Source organism: Pelophylax lessonae (assembly GCF_965119305.1).
Source record: "Pelophylax lessonae genome assembly, chromosome: 7".
NCBI classification, from domain to species: Eukaryota; Metazoa; Chordata; class Amphibia; order Anura; family Ranidae; genus Pelophylax; species Pelophylax lessonae.
The window spans coordinates 239,404,384-239,427,617 of NC_138774.1; the positions used below are offsets into that span (position 1 = coordinate 239,404,384).

General features: G+C 42.9%; 1 protein-coding gene across 1 annotated transcript; it reads right to left on the bottom strand.

Moving 5' to 3' along the window:
* Positions 1 to 1,564: 1,564 nt before the first annotated feature.
* Positions 1,565 to 22,427, bottom strand: LOC309559304 (caveolin-2-like). The gene is made up of 3 exons (XM_082262533.1): positions 22,038 to 22,427; positions 8,114 to 8,301; positions 1,565 to 1,821 (listed from the first exon to the last, which is right to left on the bottom strand). The coding sequence occupies exons 1-3, from the start codon at positions 22,185 to 22,187 to the stop codon at positions 1,665 to 1,667; spliced, it is 495 nt and encodes a 164-aa protein (XP_082118659.1). The 5' UTR covers positions 22,188 to 22,427; the 3' UTR covers positions 1,565 to 1,664.
* Between the last annotated feature and the right edge of the window lie 807 nt (positions 22,428 to 23,234).

Sequence of the window (23,234 nt, forward strand, 5' to 3'; positions counted from 1 at the left end):
GCTGCCAGCTTTGCTGCAGAGGTTGAAGGGGTGAAGGGTCAGCCTGTCAGTGCTCAGACCATACGCCACACACTGCATCAAATTGGTCTTCATGGCTGTCGTCCCAGAAGGAAGTTTCTTCTAAAGATGATGAACAAGAAAGCTTGCAAACAGTTTGCTGAAGACAAGCAGACTAAGGACATGGATTACTGGAACCATGTCTTGTGGTCTGATGAGACCAAGATAAACTTATTTGGTTCAGATGGTGTCAAGCGTGTGTGGCGGCAACCAGGTGAGGATTATAAAGACAAGTGTGTCTTGCCTACAGTCAAGCATGGTGGTGGGAATGTCATGGTCTGGGGCTGCATGAGTGCTGCCGGCAGTGGGGAGCTATAGTTCATTGAGGGAATCATGAATGCCAACATGTACTGTGACATACTGAAGCAGAGTCTGATTCTCTCCCTTCCGAGACTGGGCTGCAATACACCTCTAAGATGACCACTGCCTTGCTAAAGAAGCTGAGGGTAAAGGTGATGGACTGGCCAAGCATGTCTCCAGACCTAAACCCAATCGAGCATCTGTGGAGCACCCTCAAACAGAAGGTGGAGGAGCGCAAGGTCTCTAACAGCCACCAGCTTCATGAAAGAGTGGAAGAGGACTCCAGTGGCAACCTGTGAAGCTCTGGTGAACTCCATGCCCAAAAAAATGGTGGCTACACAAAATATTGACACTTTGAGCCCAATTTGGACATTTTCATCTAGGGGTGTACTCACTTTTGTTGCCAGCGGCTTAGACATCAATGGCTGTGTTGAGTTATTTTGAGGGGACAGCAAATATACACTGTTATACAATACACACTCACTACTTTACATTGTAGCAAAGTGTCATTTCTTCAGTGTTGTCACATGAAAAGATATAATAAAATATTTAAAAAAATGTGAGGGGTGTACTCACTTTTGTGAGATACTGTACATATACATCAACAATATGCATATATACACTTCAAAACTATAAAATTGCACAATGAATTATGCAATACTAAAATGTATAATACAATGAAATAAAAAATATTACAAAAAAATATATTTAAAAAATTTTATATATACATACAGTACATACCCTACCACCATGTTCTTTCTTTTTTTTCTTGTATTAGTATCAGCTGGGAAAGCTGATTATATGCTTGTGTACCACATTTCTATGTGAGTATTTTTTATCCCTGTGTTTAGTTTTAATAAATCGTTTAAAGCAGGGAGCACTATGGTTTCTCTTTATCTTTTGGCCATATATGAATGATTTATATACCTGGAGGAGTCCAGTCCCGGTCCAGGAACATCTTGAGGAAGAATATCCCAGTGGGACCCAGAGAGACATACAGTATATGAGACATATATACAGGCGATTGGGACTCTGTAGTCAAAACAACATCCAAACATGTAGAAAAGGATCAAATTTCTACTTGACATGCTGTTTCATGCATGAAAATGTGAATAGGCTATTAGATATTCATGATCAAAAAAGAAATTACAGAGAAACTAATTTAAAAAAAAACTTTTTATTGTTCATTTCATTCTATTGTTTAGTGCATTATGTTTTCAGATTTCAATCCAAGAATTCCTTGCAGGGTTACTATATTTTATCTTCCATTTGTTTTCCTCTTGTGAAGAAATGTACACCTTGGTCTGTTACGCCCGCTGCTTGGTCACATTGACATATATGAAACCCAAGCATCGCCCCAGGCTGGAACAGAGAGGAGCCACGAAGATGTCCAACAGACTAGCCCACAGCGTCCGGATGGGGGGCATACAGACATTGCAGAGCTGAATGCATGGCATAGCACACCTGCAAATCGGAAAATAGATACCAATATAAGAGGAGAATATCAGTTAACAATACATGGATATAACAATATGGTGTCTGTAGATATGGGCATATTCTCTGAGTCCCACCACTATACTCATTTGTTGTAATACACACAATACTTTCACTCGATTATAAAGGATAGGGCCCCCTTACAGGGAGATTTCCCAGTGAGTTGAGGATCAGTTTTCCTTGACTAAGTGTAGGAGAATTAGAAAATTCTGGGGAGCAGGATAATTGTTAAACTACATCTTTTAACCACTTGCCGACCGCTCACATTGATACTACTGCGGCAAAGTGGTTAGACATCGTCCAGCGACGTAGACCTACGTCGCTGGACTCCTCCCCTTGTGGGTGGCGCGCGCGCTCCACCAGAGGCTTGCTCCCGCTGTATTCAGTCACAGCGGGAGTCGGGCCAGGGGAGGAGCGGCGGTGATCACTGCCGCTCTTCCCCGATCGTCGGGGATCGAGTGTGGAGATCTGCCCGCTTGTGTAAACAAAGCGGGCGGATCTCCTAAGTGACAAACAGTGACAGATTACAGGATTCAGCATAGCTGAACATGCGATCTGTCCCTGTGTCACACAGTCCCCTCCCCCCACACACGTTAGTAAGCACCAGGCATACATTAACCCCTTGATCACCAATAAAAGTTAACCCCTTCCCTGCCAGTGTCATTATTGCATATTTATAGCACTGATTACTGTAGTAATGTCACTGGTACCCCCAAAAGTGACAAAAATGTCAGTCAAGGGTCCGATCTGTCAACCGCAATGTCGCAGTCCCGCAAAAAAAATCGCAGATCGCCGCCATTACTAGTTAAAAAAAAACAATAAAAGTGACATAAATTTCCCGTAGTTAGTAGCTGCGATAACTTTTGCGCAAACCAATCAAAATACGCTTATTGCGATTTTTTTTACCAAAAATATGTAGCAGAAAACAAATTGGCCTAAAATGTTAAAAAATTTTGATTTTTACATTTTTTGGGGGGAATTTCATATAAAAAATGTTAAAAATATTGTTATTTTTTCAAAATTGTCGCTCTTTTTTTGTATATAGCGCAAAAAGTAAAAATCGCACAGGTGATCAAATACCACCAAAAGAAAGCTCTATTTGTGCGGGAAAAAATGACATAAATTTAATTTGGGTACAGCATTGTACGACCGCGCAATTGTCCGTTAAATTAACGCAGTGCCGAATCGCAAAATATGGCCTGGTCAGGAAGGGGGGAAAATCTTCCGGTTTTAAAGCGGTTAAAAATACGCTCATTGAGATTTTTTTTGTCAAAGACATGTAGCTAAATACATTTTGGCCTAAATATATGACAAAAATTGAATATATTGGATATTTTTTAACTGTCAAAGTAGAAAAATATTGTTATTTTTTCAAAATTGTCGCATTTCTTTATTAATATCACAAAAAATAAAAAGCGCAGAGGTGATCAAATACCACCAAAAGAAAGCACTGTTTGTGGGAAAAAAAGTTTGGGTACGACGTTGCATGACCGCGCAATTGTCAGTTAAAGTCGCACAGTGCCGAATCGCAAAAAGTGGCCTGGACGTAGGACAACAAAATCCTTCAGTGGTAAAGTGGTTAAATTCCAACTCCAGGCAAATTTGTTAGAAAAAGGAACCTCAGCCAATGTTCAAAATGGAAAAAAAAATCAGTTAAGGTTCCAATGCTCACTACTTCTTCGAAGCTGTCATCTGAAGTAATGCCATTCTGCCAGGAGATATACTCAATTTGGAAGTCTGAGGGAATACTGTGAGTGCAAGCTGCCATGGATCTATTTACCTACCCATGGATGACCACTTTACTCTGCACTCACAGTGTCTCCTCTGCATTATTGAGGGCAAACCACCTCTGGGAGAGGATCCAAAAAGCAATCAGACCACATTAGATGTCTGGCCTAAAGATTTTTAAAAAAGTATAAAAAACAACAGAAAAAAATACTTTTGGTAGGAGGAACCTCTGGGGATGGAGGGGGTCGAGGGTTGGGGGTGATGATGAAGAGGTGTAGGGGGGCTGTGCCTGGAGGTCGGAGTCAAACTACCTAAACATGAGTATGGAATGAGAGAGGGAGTACAGACAGATACCAAGCTGATAGATTCTTCCCCTGAGACAGATCAGCAAAAAGATGTCAGGGGAAGTCACCGAGTTTCCATAGACAGCTGATTGTATTATGATTGGACCACACACTGTGTTTCATGTTATGTCTTTGGGAAATTCACCCCAAATTTTTATTTACAGTGACCTCTTATTATTTGTTTTGCTATCCGAAAATAATTTTTGCAAGACTGTCGTATGCTCTTTAAAATCAACTTTACCTTTAAAAGATACAATGACATAATCACCCCTTTCCTGATTGACTGGAATAATAATTTTTTTCCTATTGGCTGACAAAAAAAGGTGAATGATATCATGGTCTCTGATGACGTCATATGCGACAAAATGCGTAGGTTGGAGCTAGGATGCACGACGCACAATGTACCATGCATGTGTGACCCAATCACGGCCATTTTGGAATCTGGCGACCGGAGTTGTTTCCTCCCCAATGTTTTGTATATGTTTAAATGCCACAAACGATTGTAAGTGCAACATTTTCAATAAATCTTTTAATGTTTAAATGGGACTTCACTATGGTTGGCTTCTCTGTACCATTCTCATGTCTAAGGTAAGAATGGCTGGCTGGGCTGGAGACCATTGATCTTGCTTGGGTGGACAGGAGTTTTGAAAGGCTCATTTATTAATGTGTGAACATGGTTGGAGTCGGTCATGAATGATTTGGAGGGTTGTACCAACTAAGGCTTGTGTTGACCACCTTATTTGGGGTCACAAGCTTCCAGTAAGCCTCCTATTTGTGACACTAGGGTGGCGTGACCTCTCTCTGGGTGCCTGGACATCTTATGTGTTTTTCTTCTTCTAGTGGCAACTTTGCACTTGTTTCATTATTTTTACTTTAATGAGAAGGACTTTATTGTTTATTGTTATATGCATTTGATTGTATTTTTTAGTTTATTTATTGCACTTTAATTTATTTTGCCCATTTCTGACCCATATTGCACAAAGTATTTTAAGTATTATAATTTGTTAGAGCTGCATTTTTTTTTTTCACTATATTGTGATACCTTTACCAGAGTATTGTGTCAGCAGCTTTTTTTCACTTAGGTTTTAGCAATGATATCATTGTATCTGTAGTGCTGACTCCCTAAAAGTCTCGTAGAGGAGGTTCTTCATGGCTACCTGCCCTGTATTTGGATCCAACAGCTCATTGACCAACCTCTGTCACTAATCAGGCTGTTGTGACCATGATCTTTTTACCATTTATTTTGCTGAAACTGGAGAGAGGGATTATGGGTGCAGGATGCCCACAAAAAAACACCACAAAATCTGAGGATAGATATATGAATCACCAGACGCACAGGCAGGGACACTTGATGTAGCCATCCACATCTGACGACAGCTTTCACACACGTTTGGTAGGAACTAATGCCCTATTTATGGCTGCAGGTTGGAGAGTGGTGGTCTCTCTCTCTCAGCATATCAGTGGATTCCAACCCCTTCTGGACTAGATGAGGATAGCTCTTGGTGGCCATATATTTGGTGAGGAGGCCTTTGGTTGAATATGGGAAATTGCATCTCGAGCCTTATGGGCCAGGACTGTCAATTATCATCTTATACTTAATGTGGGGGGCCAGTGGGGGGGACCCCGTGGCTTTTTGGAGGGGTAGTGATTTGAGGAAACTCCTTTCTCTAGTGGGACTAAATTCCCCCTTATTTACATTCAAAATTTAATTTTTTTTCCTTGGCATATTATTTACAGATGGAGACCCACTAGTAGATCCGGCTCTTGCTAGCTCTGTACTACATTTTGGGTGGTACAACAAAAAGGACCTTCCACCTGACGGTAACACATATATTCTCTCTTTCTGCTCCCTGGGGATAGTGGAGGGGGTTACCCCGTGTGACTATAATGGTGTATATTTCAGAGGTGGCCCCAGTGTGGTCTGGTTAAGCCCTACTCCGACTCTGGATGCGACCCCATGTTGGCTGAGTGAGCGCCAGCAAATTCTTTTTGGTTTTGTAATAACGGCTATATATTTTACTCACACCTATTTATCCATTTAGCGCTATGTATTCTCTATATATATTTATCTGTGTGTAATGGCTTATATTTCATTATAGATTTGTTACTTCCTAGATTTTACACCCCCGAAGAAGGAAATTCTTTTCGGAAATGCGTTTAACATCATCTCCAGATGTGACTGTAGATTTTTTTCTGTTAATGAGAAATGTGGGGCATTTATGTATTCTTGTCCTTAAATGTGATGTATGTATATGAAAACAAATACCAGCTGTGATTGGATTTTATAATATTTTATTGTTTTGTATAAAAAAAGATGTCTTTTAACATTTTTGTAGTATATTGCTTATAAAGTCCCAGGGAGAATTTTTTCTATACGTTTGATAGTACGGAATCGGTAATAGGCCCTATGAGAGAGATCACTAAAAATAGAAGGTGATTAACAAGGGACAGCCAGATAAATCTGTGACTCTTCGAGAGTGATCAAAGTGTTTTCTTTCTCTTGAATCTGACTTCTGTCCCTTTGTCAGTAGAGTCCATAGGCAAAGTTCCTTTTCCAACCTCTACCCAGCTCTTATGCAACCCTCTTCAAGTAAGAGTATCTGTGGTCAACCGAGTTCCCTTCAGCAATGCACTTCAACAAGTGGCTTGGTATTCAGGGCCCTCATCACATGGCTCATGCTGAGGTCAGGCCCTAAGAGAAGTTCTTTACAAAGCGAGTAGCTAGTTGGAAGAGAGTTTTGGAAATGTGCTCCAAAATATTTATCATCTCCCCAAGCCATACCTCTAAATGTTGTGGCCAATCAGGTATTGGCTAGGTCAGATAAACATTAATAATCCATAGACTGACCTTCTCAAACAAATTATTTGAGCTTCCTACCAGTAACAGATGAGAGCAATCATAGTTACATAGTTACATAGTTACATAGTTAGTGAGGCTGAAAAAAGACACAAGTCCATCCAGTTCAACCTATGATGTGTGTGTGTGTTTGCTTTTAACCGTACATTGTATACCCCTGTATGTTGTGGTCTTTAAGGTGTCCATCCAATAGTTTTTTGAAACTATCAATGCTCCCCGCTGATACGACTGCTTGCGGAAGAGAATTCCACATCCTTACCGCTCTTACAGTGAAGAACCCCTTAAGCACTTTAAGGTTAAACCGCCTTTCCTCAAGTTTTAGTGAGTGGCCACGTGTCTTATTGTATCTCCTTTCTCTGAATAGTTTGTTCCTTATGCTAGGGTCGCCAGTACAGTATTTGTACATTGATATCATATCCCCCCTCAATCGTCTCTTCTCCAGAGAGAATAGGTTCAGTGCTTGTAGTCTTTCCTCATAGCTGATGTCCTCCATTCCCCTAATTATTTTTGTTGCCCTTCTCTGGACTTTCTCCAGTTCCAGCACATCCTTCCTGAGGACCGGTGCCCAGAACTGGACAGCATTCTCCAGATGTGGCCGGACCAGAGTCTTGTAGAGTGGAAGAATAATCTCTTTATTTCTGGAGTGAATCCCCTTTTTTATACAACCCAGTATTCTGTTGGCTTTGCTTGCAGCGGCTTGGCATTGCATGCCACTTCCAAGCCTGTTGTCTACCAGTACCCCCAGGTCCCTTTCCATCCTAGACTCACCCAGAGGTTCCCCCCCCTAGTGAGTAGCTTGCTTTCTGGTTTCTGGCCCCCAAGTGCATTACTTTACATTTTTCTACATTAAATCTTCTACAATCAATCCCTGAGCTTCGGGAAAACCTCCAGATTTCAGAAAAAAACATCAGCTCAGGCTGGTTACAGCCTAGCAGTAACACATTCCACATTTTTTTTAGATCAACTGCATAGGAAAGGATCACTACATGTCATACCAAGGTAGAGCTGATTTTTACATAGTTTTCACAGCTGTTATCAGGGTATTGCGGAGTAAGAGTGAAATAAAGAGCTTACAACAGCCTCAATGTACAGGTAATGGGATGGAATAGCAAGAGGTATAGCAAGGATCACTTTAAGAAATAATAACTAAAGCTAGCTATAGACATTAGAAAAAGGTCGGACTGCCTAAATACCAAATACACATGGCTCTCTGTTTGACAGAGGCTACATGTTTATGTGCAATGGAGTGCAATGGCCTGGATGAAGCCACAGGCTTGGATAAGCACCTAAATTTCATGCAATATCAACATCTTACAATCAAACAATTGTTTACCATATGTGGATGCACCCTAGGATAGCAAAGAGGAGGCCGGAGATCAGGGACACTGGAACGGCACACAGCAAGGAGATGATTCGATAGCACCAGAGCTTTGAGGATTCAAACAAGATATCACTCCAGGTCCAGACTTTGTCAAAACTGTGGAATGAGTCCGGTTCAGCTAGGACATCAGAAAAATCTACCTACAACAAGAAATACAATGACAGTAAATTTTTAAATGATTAGACAGAGGAGACTCTATTTGCAGTGCTTTCATGCTGGAACACAAAAAGTCAGTGGACCTGATCATACTATGGTAGATAGTATCACACTTTGGTAAATACAAATCAAAATTGTACTGCATTTTAAGGGTCAGTCTATCCAAAAAAAATGGCTACTTACATATCTCCAGTATAGATGAGCTTGGGTTCGGCTTAGCTATCAGTTCTGGGACAATAAGCTGTGGGAGGGGGATTCATCACCCAGCAGCTGCATATACACAAAGGGGCGTGGATGCTTGTTACACCATTAACCTAATATGGCCATATAAGGTCAATGTCATTAACGCATCCCTGCCTGTTTGAATACATGCAGCTGAAGCAGATGGGAATCCAGCTGATCCTGCCAATAATCCTGCCAATAATTTGGCATTTTTGCAGAATTGCTTCTTCCTGTAATAAGGTATAGGATTATTTTCCTCACTATCCATACCAGACTGCAAAAAGAGATAGCCGGCTGCCACACACCTCACCCGGCCTGAGTGGTTAGCAGGTAAAAACAGCCTCTGCTCAATTCATCCTGACCACAACTCCAACATGTTTTGGCCTGCCCTCGATTAAGCCCAGAGGGTGGGGTGAAACATGTTGGAGTTGTGGTCTAGATGAACTGAGCTGAGGCTGCTTTTACCTGCTAACCACTCAGGCCAGGTGAGGTGTGCGCCGGCTGGGCAATCTCTTCCTATTTTAGCAGTATGCTTTGGGTTTCCTCCGCCTGCACCCTCACTAGCCAGCAGCATCCAACTGATTGAACCTTGACAGTCTGAGCGGGCTCCCTTAAGCATTTATCATGGATGCATACCAGACCCTTATCCTAGATGTAAGGGGGACCCCCCCACAAAAAAAAAAAAAGGCATGGTGTCCTGTACAAAATCCATACCAGACCCTTATCCCTGATGAGGGTTTAAAATTTATTTTAGAGCAGACCACAAACAATATAAAAATTAGAAAACAAAAAAAAAAAAAGAAAGCCATGGGGTCCTGCCCAAAATCCATACCAGACCTTTATCTGAACATGCAGTCTAGCTGCCAGAAAAAGTCGAAGTTCGTGGCAGTGAGCGTGTGCCCTCCCTTATGAACCATACTAGGCCACATGCCCTAAATGTGGGGAGGGTTCTTTGCCCCCATGTTGATGTGAACAAGGGTCTCTTTCCCACAACCCTGGCCCAGAAGATGTGAGGGTCTGCAGGTGAAAGTGGGCCCCCAGATATCCACCCCACACAACATGCAAATTATATGATGTTAATAAGAAACTCCTTCCAAACCATTCAAAGTGGCATAATCTTTCTTGGGTATAATTTTGAATATTATGGTTGTTTACAACTGTATATATCTGTATAGGCCATCAGTGGTGGCATCTCAAACAGAATTTATTTTTACTGTGACTTGTACAAATTGGATAAATGTGGGCTCGACTATTTAACATTATTATCACTATTATTATCAGTATGCAGAAATATACTGCTCAAAAAAATTAAAGCAACACTTTTTTAATCTGAGTATAGCATTAAGTCAATTACTGTAAACTTCTGGGTTATTGATCTGGTCAGTTAAGTAGCAGAGGGTGTTGTTAATGAAATGAAAGGGTTGGTAAAAGAGGGGGAGGGGTATGTCTCTATGTCAAGAACAATATAAAGGTGCTAGAAAGGAGTGACATTACGGATGGGATGAGCATGGATTTAGAATCTGTGTGGGTTGAACTCGATAGGGAAGAAGATAAGGGAAAAGTAGTTGTGGGGGTTTGCTATAGGCCACCTAACCAAGGGGAGGAGGTAGAGCTGGAATTTTTAGCACTAATAGGTAAAGCGGCAAAACTAGGATCAGTCATCATATTGGGGGACTTCAATTATCCCGACATTGACTGGGAAGAGGGGACTGCACACTCGCATAAGGCCCGGCTATTCACGGAAACCTTACAGGATAACTACATGTCGCAGTTGGTGGATTCCCCTACTAGAGAGAATGCTATCCTGGATCTATTGATCACTAATGACCCAGACATAATCTCGGAGGTAGGAGTCCAGGACAACCTGGGCTCTAGCGATCACAGGATGATCACATTTAGTATAAATAACAATATAAAAAGGCAAGTGGGGAACATAAGAACCCTAAACTTCAGAAGGGCAGACTTTCCAAAATTGTACTCATTGATGGAAAGGGTAAACTGGGACCAAACCCTGGGATCACTGACCACAGAGGAAAAATGGGAATGCTTTAGAACAATATTAAGCAAAGGCATCTTGCAGTGCATTCCTATGGGGAATAAATTTAGAAGAGACAAAGCCAAACCTGGCTGGCTAAACCGTAGCGTTAAAAAACTTATTAGGGGAAAAAAATTGGCCTTCAAGAAATATAAATCAGAGGGCACAGTATCGGCCTTCCAGCAATACAAGGAGGAAAATAAGAAGTGTAAACACGAAATCAAGATGGCTAAAATCAACTTTGAGAGACAAATAGCGGAGGATAGTAAAAAAAACCCAAAGATATTCTTTAAATATATCAACAGCAAAAAAACTAGGGCAGAGCATATTGCACACATAATTAACGATGATGGGAGGATGGTTACAGAGGACACTGAAAAAGCAACCGTGCTGAATTCTTTTTTCTCGTCAGTCTTTACGCAGGAAAAGGAAGGGTACACTGACCATGACTGTATGGTTAGTAGTAATACACAGGACTTGCCACTATGGCTAACAGAGGGGGAAATCAGGGAAAGACTGGATAAACTTAACACAAACAAATCACCAGGCCCGGATGGCGTACATCCGAGAGTGCTCAAGGAACTCAGTATGGTTATATCTAGACCACTGTTCCTGATCTTTGCTGACAGTATTAGGACAGGAGATGTACCAGGGGATTGGAGGAAGGCTAACGTGATTCCGATATTCAAAAAGGGCCAGAGACATATCCCGGGAAATTATAGGCCTGTCAGTCTGACATCAATAATATGTAAACTTTTGGAGGGGATGATAAGGGACTATATCGTAGAGTATGCTAAAGACAACAACATCATCAGTAGTAACCAGCACGGGTTTACAAATGGGCGTTCTTGTCAAACCAATCTCTTAGCATTCTACGAGGAAGTGAGCTGTGAGCTAGATAGGGGGAGACCAGTGGATGTGGTGTACTTGGATTTCGCTAAGGCGTTTGATACAGTTCCCCACAAGCGCTTAATTTATAAAATAAGGTCTGCAGGTATCGACAGCAGGGTTTGCTCTTGGATACGGAATTGGCTAAAAGGCCGTGTCCAAAGGGTAGTAATAAACAGCGCATACTCAGACTGGTCTGAGGTAGTAAGCGGGGTGCCCCAGGGCTCAGTCCTGGGACCAACCTTGTTCAATTTATTCATAAACAGCATTGAGGAAGGGATCAGTAGTTCGTTATCAGTTTTTTGCAGATGACACAAAATTGGCCAGGGCAATAACTGCACAGCATGAAGCAGATATCCTACAGAATGACCTGGACAAAATTACGGAGTGGGCAACGACATGGCAAATGAGGTTTAATGTGGAGAAGTGTAAGGTTTTGCACTTGGGGACCAAAAACATAAAAACACAATACACGTTAGGAGGGGAACCCTTGGGGGAATCAAAAATGGAGAAAGATCTGGGAGTCTTAGTTGATGATAGATTAGGCAACAGCATGCAATGCCAAGCGGCAGCTTCCAAAGCCAACAGAATATTAGCATGCATAAAGAAAGGGATGTATTCCAGAGATAAGACTATAATCCTTCCACTTTATAAAACTCTGGTCCGACCGCATCTGGAGTATTCTGTCCAGTTCTGGTCGCCAGTCCTCAGGAGGGATGTGTTGGAGCTGGAGAAAGTCCAGAGAAGGGCAACTAAACGGATTAGGGGGTTGGAGGACCTTACCTATGAAGAGCGGCTGCAATCGCTCGATTTATTTTCCCTGGAGAAAAGACGTCTGAGAGGGGACATGATAGCAATTTATAAATATCTTAATGGGGATCTCAGCTTAGAAGAAAAGCTGTTCATTCGAAGGAATTGCATGAGGACTCGAGGACATACAATGCGATTAGAGGAGAAGCGTTTTAACCTCAGGCAACGTGGGGGGTTCTTTACTGTTAGGGCTACAAGATTGTGGAATTGTCTACCACAAGAGGTGGTTTCTGCGGGTAGTATGGTGACTTTCAAAAGACTCTTAGACTTACATCTCAAGGATCAGGAGATTGAGGGCTATGTTAGATGATTACAGTCACACACACCTACACAGGTTGAACTGGATGGACTATTGTCTTTATTCAACCTCACCTACTATGTAACTATGTAAAAATTAACAACAGGTGCACTAGATGGGCAACAACGAGACAACCTCCAAAACAGGAATGGTTTTACAGGTGGAGGCAACTGACATTTTTTTCCCTACTCATCTTTTTGACTGTTTTTCACTAGTTTTGCATTTAGCTAGGGTCAGTGTCACTACTAGCAGCAGGAGGCAATACCTGGACCCTATAGAGGTTGCACAGGCAGTCCAACTCCTCCACGATGGCACATCAATACGTGGCATTGCCAGAAGGTTTGCTGGGTCTACCAGCAGAGTCTCAAGAGCATGGAGGAGATTCTAGGAGACAGGAAGTTACTCTCGGAGCGCTGGACATGGCTATAGAAGGTCCTTAACCCATCAGCAGGACCGATATCTGCTCCTTTGTGCAAGGAGGAACAGGATGAGCACTGCCAGAGCCCTACAAAATGACCTCCAGCAGGCCACTGATGTGAATGTCTCTGACCAAACAATCAGAAGCAGACTTCATGATGGTGGCCTGAGGGCCCGACGTCCTCTAGTGGACCCTGTGCTCACTGACCGGCACTGTGGAGCTCGATTGGCATTTGCTATTGAACACCAGAATTGTCAGGTCGGCCACTGGTGCCCTGTGCTTTTCACAGATGAGAGCAGGTTCACTCTAAACATGTGACAGAAGTGAAAGGGTCTGGAAAAAGTTAAGCTGCCTGTAACATCGTTTAGCATGACCGGTTTGGTGGTGGGTCAGTGATGGTCTCGGGAGGCATATCCATGGAGGGACGCACAGACCTTTACAGGGTAGACAGTGGCACCCTGACTGCCATTAGGTATCGGGATAAAATCCTTGAACCCATTGTTAGACTCTACACTGGTGCAGTGGGTCCTGGGTTCCTCCTGGTGCAAGACAATGCCCGGCCTCATGTGGGTAGAGTATGCAGCCAGTTTCTCCAGGATGAAGGAATTGATACCATTGAATGGCCCCCACACTCGCCTGACCTAAATCCAATAGAACACCTCTGGGACATTATGTTTCTGTCCATCCGACGCTGCCAGGTTGCACATCAGTCTGTTCAGGAGCTCAGTGATGCCCTGGTCCAGATATTGGAGGATATACCCCAGGACACCATCCGTCATCTTATTAGGATCATGTCAGGCATGCAAACAAGCACATGGGCCCCTTCAAACTACTGAGTACCATTTTGAGTTGCTGCAATGAAATTTCAGCAACATGGACTAGCCTACTGCACCATTTTTTAATTTTGATTTTTCGGGGTGTCTTTGAATTCAGCCCTTTGTAGGTTGATAATTTTTATTTCCAATAAACAATGTGACATCTTTTCCTTCCTAACAAATTACCCAGTCTATATCAGTATAGATATCCAGCATGATATTTTCTGATGTGTTTTCGAAGCGTTCCTTTCATTTTTTTGAGCAGTGTAGTTACGCTAACCAACAAAAAAGTCAATACTTTAGGAGTCTATAGAGATCAGAAAGCAGTTAGATAAAGTTGCTGCCTACAGATCTTTCTATATACACATATGTATTGTGTATTGTGTCTTTGGGTTTAGGAGAAGGAAGAACAGAATGATGAAGCCAACCTAACAAGTTGATTCTTTCCCTTTGAATGGTCAGCCGATGATCTTAAATACTGGAGTGCTTATTGTCAAATGAACATTTCCATTAAATCAAATCTACATATGTCTTTTCAACGCAAGTATTTTCCCATCTTCCCCCATCTGGTAAAGCAAAACAAGAGATCAGACAAGCGATGACCCCAGTGCAATGTAACTATGCCATGGATATTTCTGTATTACATTCCAAGTCTATGCAGTTGCAAGCCATAGCAGCTGTGCGTAAAGGGCTGGATTTCTGTATAATCAACACAGGCCATGGTTTAGGACAGCAGGAATGGCAGGGGCGGCACACTGCCACCCACACATCATGTTTCTGCCAGTAGCACATTCTTATGTATGTGATTGGTTATACTTCCACGCTATGGTGTGGGCAAAAAGGCTGCTGCCTACCTCACATATCCTACTAAGTGGGGTAGGGTATTGAATAAGAGAAAGAGGTATAGGTGGTGCTGCCTATGTTTTATGTGTAATCCTCATGAAAAAAAAAAAAGAAGTAAAAAAGTTATATTGGCAGTGATAAGCTAAGAAAAATTATATGTATATAATCCTATTGCACAAACCCCATATGAGATCAGTGTTAAAGTGCAAACATAAAAAATTCTGATATGCTATAATAGTGTTCCAAACTACTGAAATACTATACACATACTATCACAATAAATATAGTGCAAAAGAAAAGTGCTTATCCGTGCAAAAATGTGCAACAAGTGCAATGATCACATAAGTCCATAAACGATCGAATACTTTGAAAATACTTATCTGATCGTTGCACATTTTTGCACGGATAAGTACTTTTCCTTTGTTCTGTATTGATTGTGTTAGTATGTTTATAGTAATTCAGTAGTTTGGAAAACTATTATAACATATTAGAATTTTTTATGTTTGCACTTTATCCCTTTGTGGGGTTTGTGCAATAGCATTATATACAGTACTTACAGTATCTCACAAAAGTGAGTACACCCCTCACATTTTTGTAAATATTTTATTATATCTTTTCATGTGACAACACTGAAGAAATGACACTTTGCTACAATGTAAAGTAGTGAGTGTACAGCTTGTATAACAGTGTAAATTTGCTGTCCCCTCAAAATTACTCAACACACAGCCATTAATGTCTAAACCACTGGCAACAAAAGTGAGTACACCCCTATGTGAAAATGTCCACATTGGGCCCAATTAGCCGTTTTCCCTCCCCAGTGACATTTGACTCATTGGTGTTACAAGGTCTATGGTGTGAATGTGGAGCAGGTGTGTTATATTTGGTGTTATCGCTCTCACTCTCTCATACTGGTCACTGGAAGTTCAACATGGCACCTCATGACAAAGAACTCTCTGAGGATCTGAAAAAAAGAATTGTTGCTCTACATAAAGATGGCCTAAGCTATAAGAAGATTACCAAGACCCTGAAACTGAGCTGCAGCATGATGGCCAAGACCATACAGTGGTTTATCAAGACAGGTTCCACTCAGAACAGGCCTCACCGTGGTCGACCAAAGAAATTGAGTGCACCTGCTCAGGGTCAAATCCGGAGGTTGTCTTTGGGAAATAGATGTATGAGTGCTGCTAGCATTGCTGCAGAGGCTGAAGGGGTGGAGGGTTAGCCTGTCAGTGCTCAGACCATATGACGCACACTGCATTAAATTAGTTTGCATGGCTGTCATGCCAGAAGGATGCACAAGAAAGCCTGAAAACAGTTTGCTGAAGACAAGCAGACTAAGGGCATGGATTACTGGAACCATGTTTTGTGGTCTGATGAGACCAAGATAAACTTATTTGGTTCAGATGGTGTCAAACGTGTGTAGTGGCAACCAGGTGAGGAGTACAAAGACAAGTGTGTCTTGCCTACAGTCAAGCATGGTGGTGGGAGTGTCATGGTCTGGGGCTGCAAGAGTGCTGCCGGCACTGGGGAGCTACAGTTCATTGAGGGAACCATGAATGCCAAAATGTACTGTGACATACTGAAGCAGAGCATGATCCCCTGTGGAGACCGGGCTGCAGGGCAGTATTCCAACATGATAATGACCCCAAACACACCTCCAAGCCAACCACTGCTTTGCTAAAAAAGCTGAGGGTAAAGGACTGGCCAAGCATGTTTCTAGACCTAAACCCTATTGAGCATCTGTGGGGCATCCTTAAACCAAAGGTGGAGGAGCGGAAGGTGTCTAACATCCACCATCTGCTTGTGTCGTCATGGAGGAGTGGAAGAGGACTCCAGTGGTAACCTGTGAAGCTCTGGTGAACTGCATGCCCAAGAGGGTTAAGGCAGTGCTGGAAAATAATGGTGGCCACACAAAATATTTACACTTTGGGCCTTATTTGGACATTTCCACAGGTTTTAGACTTATGCCCTGTCATAAAAATCTGAGCAGGTCCTCATTATGTATGTCCCTGAACAGTCTATGCATTTTAGTTGGTGGAATAGCTTAAGGTGTGCTTACAACTAGACCTGAACTGCTAGCTAGGTAGGGTGACAGTTACATGGTAAAGGATGTAGAGTGACGTAGGGGGTTCAGCATGAAGAACCACAGTGGACAGTGGGGGAACATGCTATCTGGTGCACCCTGAAATTTTGAATAGCAACTGGGCCTGAATCTCTGCAGAAAGTAAATGTTTGGCACCTAGGTAGGGACTATCAGCAGAGAAGGGGTGAGCCACGAAAAAACAGTTGGACAATCTCTTGTAGATCAATTCTTTATCTGATAAACCGAGATATACAGTTCTTCAGTTCTTACAGAGCATTCACACATACAATCTGATCAGATCCGCCAGTCGGTTTTTCAGGTGGACCTGATCGAAGAGTCAATGCAATCCTATGGACTAGAGGGCTTAAACGGACTTATGTCCACGTGAAAGGACCCTTATGCTCTCAGTTCATTCAGGCACTGTGTTCCCCTTTACATTACTCACAGGTCTTTTTAAGGGTTTTCAAGGCGTTCTGCAACAGAAATCCTCTGAACGCTAATCCTGGCATGGGAGCCTTTGGGTTACGACATGGCTCCTGGAATTCAGAGCCTTTGTTGGGCACTTCCTTACACAGAGCTGCAGGATCATGTAACGGGAGTGAAGCTGATTGAAAATAGCAGGGGCGTAACTACAGGGGTTGCAGGGGTTGCAATCGCTACCGGGCCCCATGCTCCAGGGGGCCCGGTAGCAAACCAGTGGGTGAACTTCCAGGATCGCAAAGGTCACACTTGCGACCGGACCCTGGCATTGCACCACTGTGGGGAGGCCCCAAGATTGCAGGAAGTGGGCCCACAAGATTGCAGGAAGGGGGCCCACTTCAGAACTTGTGAAAGAATCCTGCTGCGGGACCGTAATAAAAGGCCATGCAACAAGTGTAAAGAGCCCCAGGATTAGTGGGAAGAGCCCTGGGCTTGAAGGTAAGGGCCCCGGCCAGGGGTCTGGGGGGCCCTTCATGGTTACTTGCATCAGGGCCCTGAAGGTTCTAGTTACGCCTCTGGAAAATAGGTAAGTACACACAGCTTTTTTTTATACAGGTTAGGCAGGATACTATGTACAGGAAGCCCCTAGGTTGACATATTGCATTGAATTTTGTGACAGTTTTAGAAAATTACAGATTGAAATGGAAAGGTAATTTTTAATACATAGTTAGTGAGGTTGAAAAAAGACATCCGTCCATCCAGTTCAACCTATGATGTGTGTGTGTGTTTGCTGTTAGCCGTACATTGTATACCCCTGTATGTTGTGGTCTCTAAGGTGCCCATCTAATAGTTTTTTGAAACTATCGATGCTCCCTGCTGATACGACTGCTTGTGGAAGAGAATTCCACATCCTTACTGCTCTACGTATTTTAAGGTTAAACCGCCTTTCCTCTAGTTTTAGTGAGTGGCCACGTGTCTTATTGTATTCCCTTTCTCTGAATAGTTTGTTCCTTATGCTCGGGTCGCCAGTACAGTATTTGTACATTGATATCATATCCCCCCTCAATCGTCTCTTCTCCAGAGAGAATAAGTTCAGTGCTTGTAGTCTTTTCTCATAGCTGATTTCCTCCATTCCCCTAATTATTTTTGTTGCCCTTCTCCAGCACATCCTTCCTGAGGACCGGTGCCCAGAACTGGACAGCATACTCCAGATGTGGCCGGACCAGAGTCTTGTAGAGTGGGAGAATAATCTCTTTATTTCTGGAGTGAATCCCCTTTTTTATACATCCCAGTATTCTGTTGGCTTTGCTTGCAGCGGCTTGGCATTTAATTTAATAACATTAAATTACAAAATGGATTGTGTGGGAATGTTTTATTTTAAATATATATATATATATATACACACATATATATATATATATATATATATATATATATATATATATATATACACACAGACACACTATATTACCAAAAGAATAGGTGTAGCACTGCCCCGTAGGGAGCTGCTGAGATTGGATTCCCCTGGGTTACCCATAGCAACAGTCTGTTAAACTTATCACTTTAAATCCTTGGCTCAGTCAATCTACAGTCCAGGGGATGTTGGTTTTTTTGTGTTTTACTTGAAATTGGGATGGGAGAAGGGATGAGTGGGATACTCTAACTAGAACTATGCACAATCCTGAGGACAACTAACCGTCGTGTGTGTGCGACAAGGCCGCTGCTTCACTTTGCCACTGAAGTGAAGATGAAGAAACGGAACTCCTGTTTAGGTTACTCTTTAGGGTCTAACTTGGCCCCCCCTTTTTCTCTTGCTGTTGTGTTCTGAACTCCTGTCCACTTACACTCTACTGGAGTGGTCCCCTTCCTGGGCAGACCCCCCCGCAAGCTTCCCGGTACTCACGGACACTGTTTTTCCCTGTGTTGCTTCTGCCTTCAACTCCCTTGTCAGAATCCACTGGACCTTCCGGATCAGCACCACACCTCTAGTTCACCAGGCAGACTGCCTGTGACCATCTTCCATACTGACAGGAGGAGAGACAGCCATCACCCTCCTCCTGAGACCTGGCTTCCCGCCCAAAGACACCCTGTCACATGTGCCCTTGGCTTTTATAACGTATCCCAGAATGCACCACTGCTTGTGCCAACCCACTGAGATAGTTACAAAAGCCTGTGTGTCTCATAGGCTCCCCTATTGGATACAGTGGGTACACTCCCTCAGACCAGGTGAATTACACATGCAACAGGCCTAACTATCGATCAGACTCTCCTGATAAGCAGGCAGAGCAAAAACTATAATTTTCCTAGCACCTATCTAGGAGGGTGCTACATAGGGATGTCTGCCTTTACACACACATGAACTTTAAATGCATCCCAGTCTTAGTCCATATGGTTAAATATTGAGTTGGCCCACCCTTTGCAGTTATAACAGCTTCAACTCTTCTGGCAAGGCTGCACACAAGGTTTAGGAGTGTGTCTATGGGAATGTTTGACCGTTCTTTCAGCACATTTACGAAGTCATGCACTAAGGTGGACGAGAACGCCTGGCTCGTAGTTCTGCGCTCAAATTCATCCCAAAGGTGATCTATCAGGTTGAGGCCAGGACTCTGTGCAGGCCAGTCAAGTTCCTCCACCCCAAATTCACTCATCCATGTATTTATGGACCTTGCTTTGTGCACTGGTACAAATTATTTGGTGGAGGGGGATTATAGTGTGAGGTTGTTTTTCAGGGGTTGGGCTTGGTCCCTTAGTTCCAGTGAAGGGAACTCTTAAGGTGTCGGCATACCAAGAAATTTTGGACAATTTTATGCTCCCAACTTTGTGGGAACAAATTGGAGATGGCCCCATCCTGTTGCAACATGACTGCGCACCAGTGCACAAAGCAAGGTCCATGAAGACATGGATGAGAGTCCTCGCCTCAGCCCGATAGAACACCTTTGGGAAGGATTAGAGCACAGACTGCGAGCCAGGCCTTCTCATCTACATCAGTGCCTAACCTCACAAATGCGCTTCTGGAAGAATGGTTAAACATTCCCATAGACACACTCCTAAACCTTGTGGACAGCCTTCCCAGAACCCTTAGCACGTGTTTATGGATAGAAATGTCATGTAAAAGAGACCTTAATGCTCTTTCTCAGGAGCAGCAGTGTCTACCACCCTCTGAAAAGTGATATACAGTGGATTGCTTTTCAATGGGCATTGGAGCAAAGGTTACCAGGCATTCGGGAGAATCCTACCATCTCCTTTTCTTTTTTTTAATTAATATCAAGTGGGATTTTATATTTTTAAATACCACACCACAACCACGAGCCAAGTGTTTGGTTCAGAGTTGTGGTGGGCTACCATTGACCTTAGTGAGTGCATTTGTTGGAAGCTCAACCTCCTGATTTTACCATCCTCTAGCAGCCCTTAACCACTTGCCGACTGCCTAACGCCGATCTACGTCGGCAGTCAGCCCCTCACAGGCAAATCGAAGTAGGTCTACGTCGCTAGCCCATTTGCTCACGGACCCCCCCCCCCCCCGCGCGTGAGCACTCTCGATCGTCCGTTAGAGCGAGAGAAAGGCAGGCGGCTAATGTAAACACAGCCGCCTGTCATTCTCCCCTGTGTAAGAATGGAGATCACACAGTTCTGCTATGTAGGACCGTTGATCTCTGTTCTTACACCAGTAGCCACATCCAATCACAGCTAGAAGCACGCCCCTAGGGACACACTTAACCCCTCCCTCTCAAATAAAGTTAACCCCTTCCCTGCCAGTGTCATTTTTACAGTAACAGTGCATATGTATAGCACTGATTACTGTAGTAATGTTACTGGTAACCCCAAAAGTGTCAAAAATGTCAGTCAAGGGTCCGATCTGTCCGCCAGCATTGTCGCAGTCCCGCAAAAAAATCGCAGATCGCCGCCATTACTCGTTAAAAAAAAAAACAACAAAAATGACAACATTCTTTCCCTTAGTTAGTAAACGCAATAACTTTTGCGTAAACCAATCAAAATACGCTTTTTGCTATTTTTTTTACCAAACATAGGTAGCATAAAACAAATTGGCCAAAAATGTTAAAAAATTTTGATTTTTACATTTTTTTTGGGAATTTCATATAAAAAATGTGAAAAATATTGTTATTTTTGCAAAATTTACGCTCTTTTTTTGTTTATAGTGCATGATCAAAAAATCGCACAGGTGATCAAATACCACCAAATGAAAGCTCTGTTTGTGGGAAAAAAGAACGTCAAATTAGTTTAGGTACAGCGTCGCACGACCACGCAATTGTCCGTTAAAGTCACGCAGTGCCGAATCGCAAAATAGGCCCTGGTCAGGAAGGGGGTAAAATCTTCCGGGGCTTAAGTGGTTAAAGAATTGGCTTCCATAAGCTGAAATCAGACTGGCTTCAATAGGGTTCTAGGTTTTGCACATCTTTAATTTACTTTGCACCACTTTAATAAATAAGCCAGTAGGTGTCGGTATATTGTGCATTAAGGCTCCCTTCACATCTAAGCACTCTGTGAACGCAACCAAAAGAGCGTGTTTTTGCCCACGTTCACGGAACACATGAAAAATGTGCATCGCATTGATTGCATCCTGAATGGAGTCAGCAGTCGAGCAATTATATGTGCATCAACACGTGAAAATGTGCCAATGGGGCTCAACACCAAAAAAGGTACATTAGCTTCTGTGGTGCATTTGTGCCCATTAAAAATGACAGTTCATTAGCAGTCCATTGTGAAAACGCACCAAAAAAAATGTGCAAGAAACAGTGCATTCCATTGGCAGCCTGTTGCGAAAATGCATCAAAAAAAGTGCTGGAAAACATTCACACAACCCTCAGGTGTGAGTGCAGCCTAAAGGATTCAGGTATATACATACATACATATATGTCTATATAAGTACCTTGAGGTGCTTGTTAACCCCCCGTGGATCCCGCACATCTAGTCTCTGGGGGGCGTCACTGTAGACGGTGGTGTTGGCTTGACTTTGCAGGTAATTCTCATCTTTGTCAGTGTCCATTGGACATTCGATTAAATACTGATCAGGAATCATTGCAATTGAGGTTGAGGAGCTGAGTTGTGTCGAATTGACTGTGAAGGTCTGGGGCGGATATGAACCCACGTGCAGAACCTGATCCTATCTTATTCTAATACAAGACTTTGTCCAAACTAACTTTCCGAACCTTCCCTTGTTTTGTGACAGTGTCACTCCAGTTCCTTCCACCACCTCTCCCTGCCCTGCCGTTGTTGCTGTGGATAATATTTCAGAGCTCCTCTCCCTCCCTCTGAGGCCTGACACTTTTCTGTGACATGCCAGACCCAACTGTCACTATGATATAAATATGGTGACTGGAAGGCCGTCACCCCAGCTGTGCTGGATTATCTGACCCTGCAACGACCATTCATAGGACGGCAGTGTTCATTGCCTGCATCATGTTGGAGGTCTGCATAGAGGAGTAAAGTGATATTCTGGTAGACAGGAGAAAGTGTTAGGTGAAATGCAAAGGGAGTCTGCAAGAGATTTAAAGCTGGATTCCAGCTTTTGTTACACTTTGCATAGTTAGTTTGGGCCAAGCTGGCCCAAACAATGTCCCTCACTAGCATATAAAGCCACTAGATGTGTGTATAAATTGTTTATACTGTAGCTGAGGCTACCTACAGCATACCTCACTGTGTTCTGGGTTGGAGCTGAGACCTTCCTGTCTCATATCCGGAACACAGTACAATATATATATATATGTAAACAAGGTGTATACACTAGGTGGTAGAGCATGTAGCTGCACCTAAAATGACACACTAGCAGCGCTACTTTGTCCACACATAAATGAACTTCAAAAAATTCCAAATAAATAAATAAATGACACTGTATAGGGAAAATAAAGTTCATGCATAAAGTCCCAGTAACATCCAAAGATGCCAGTCCAAACAGTGTGAATCCTCAATCGTTCATCACCACAAGGAAGAAGGAACCTCCACCTCACCACTGTGCACACCCCTTTGGTTGGACACTCACCAGATGGACAATAAATGTACGCCACAAAGTATCGTTGTCATGTATGGGACCTCCCGATCACCTCCAGACTCTGGATGTAGGCCAAAG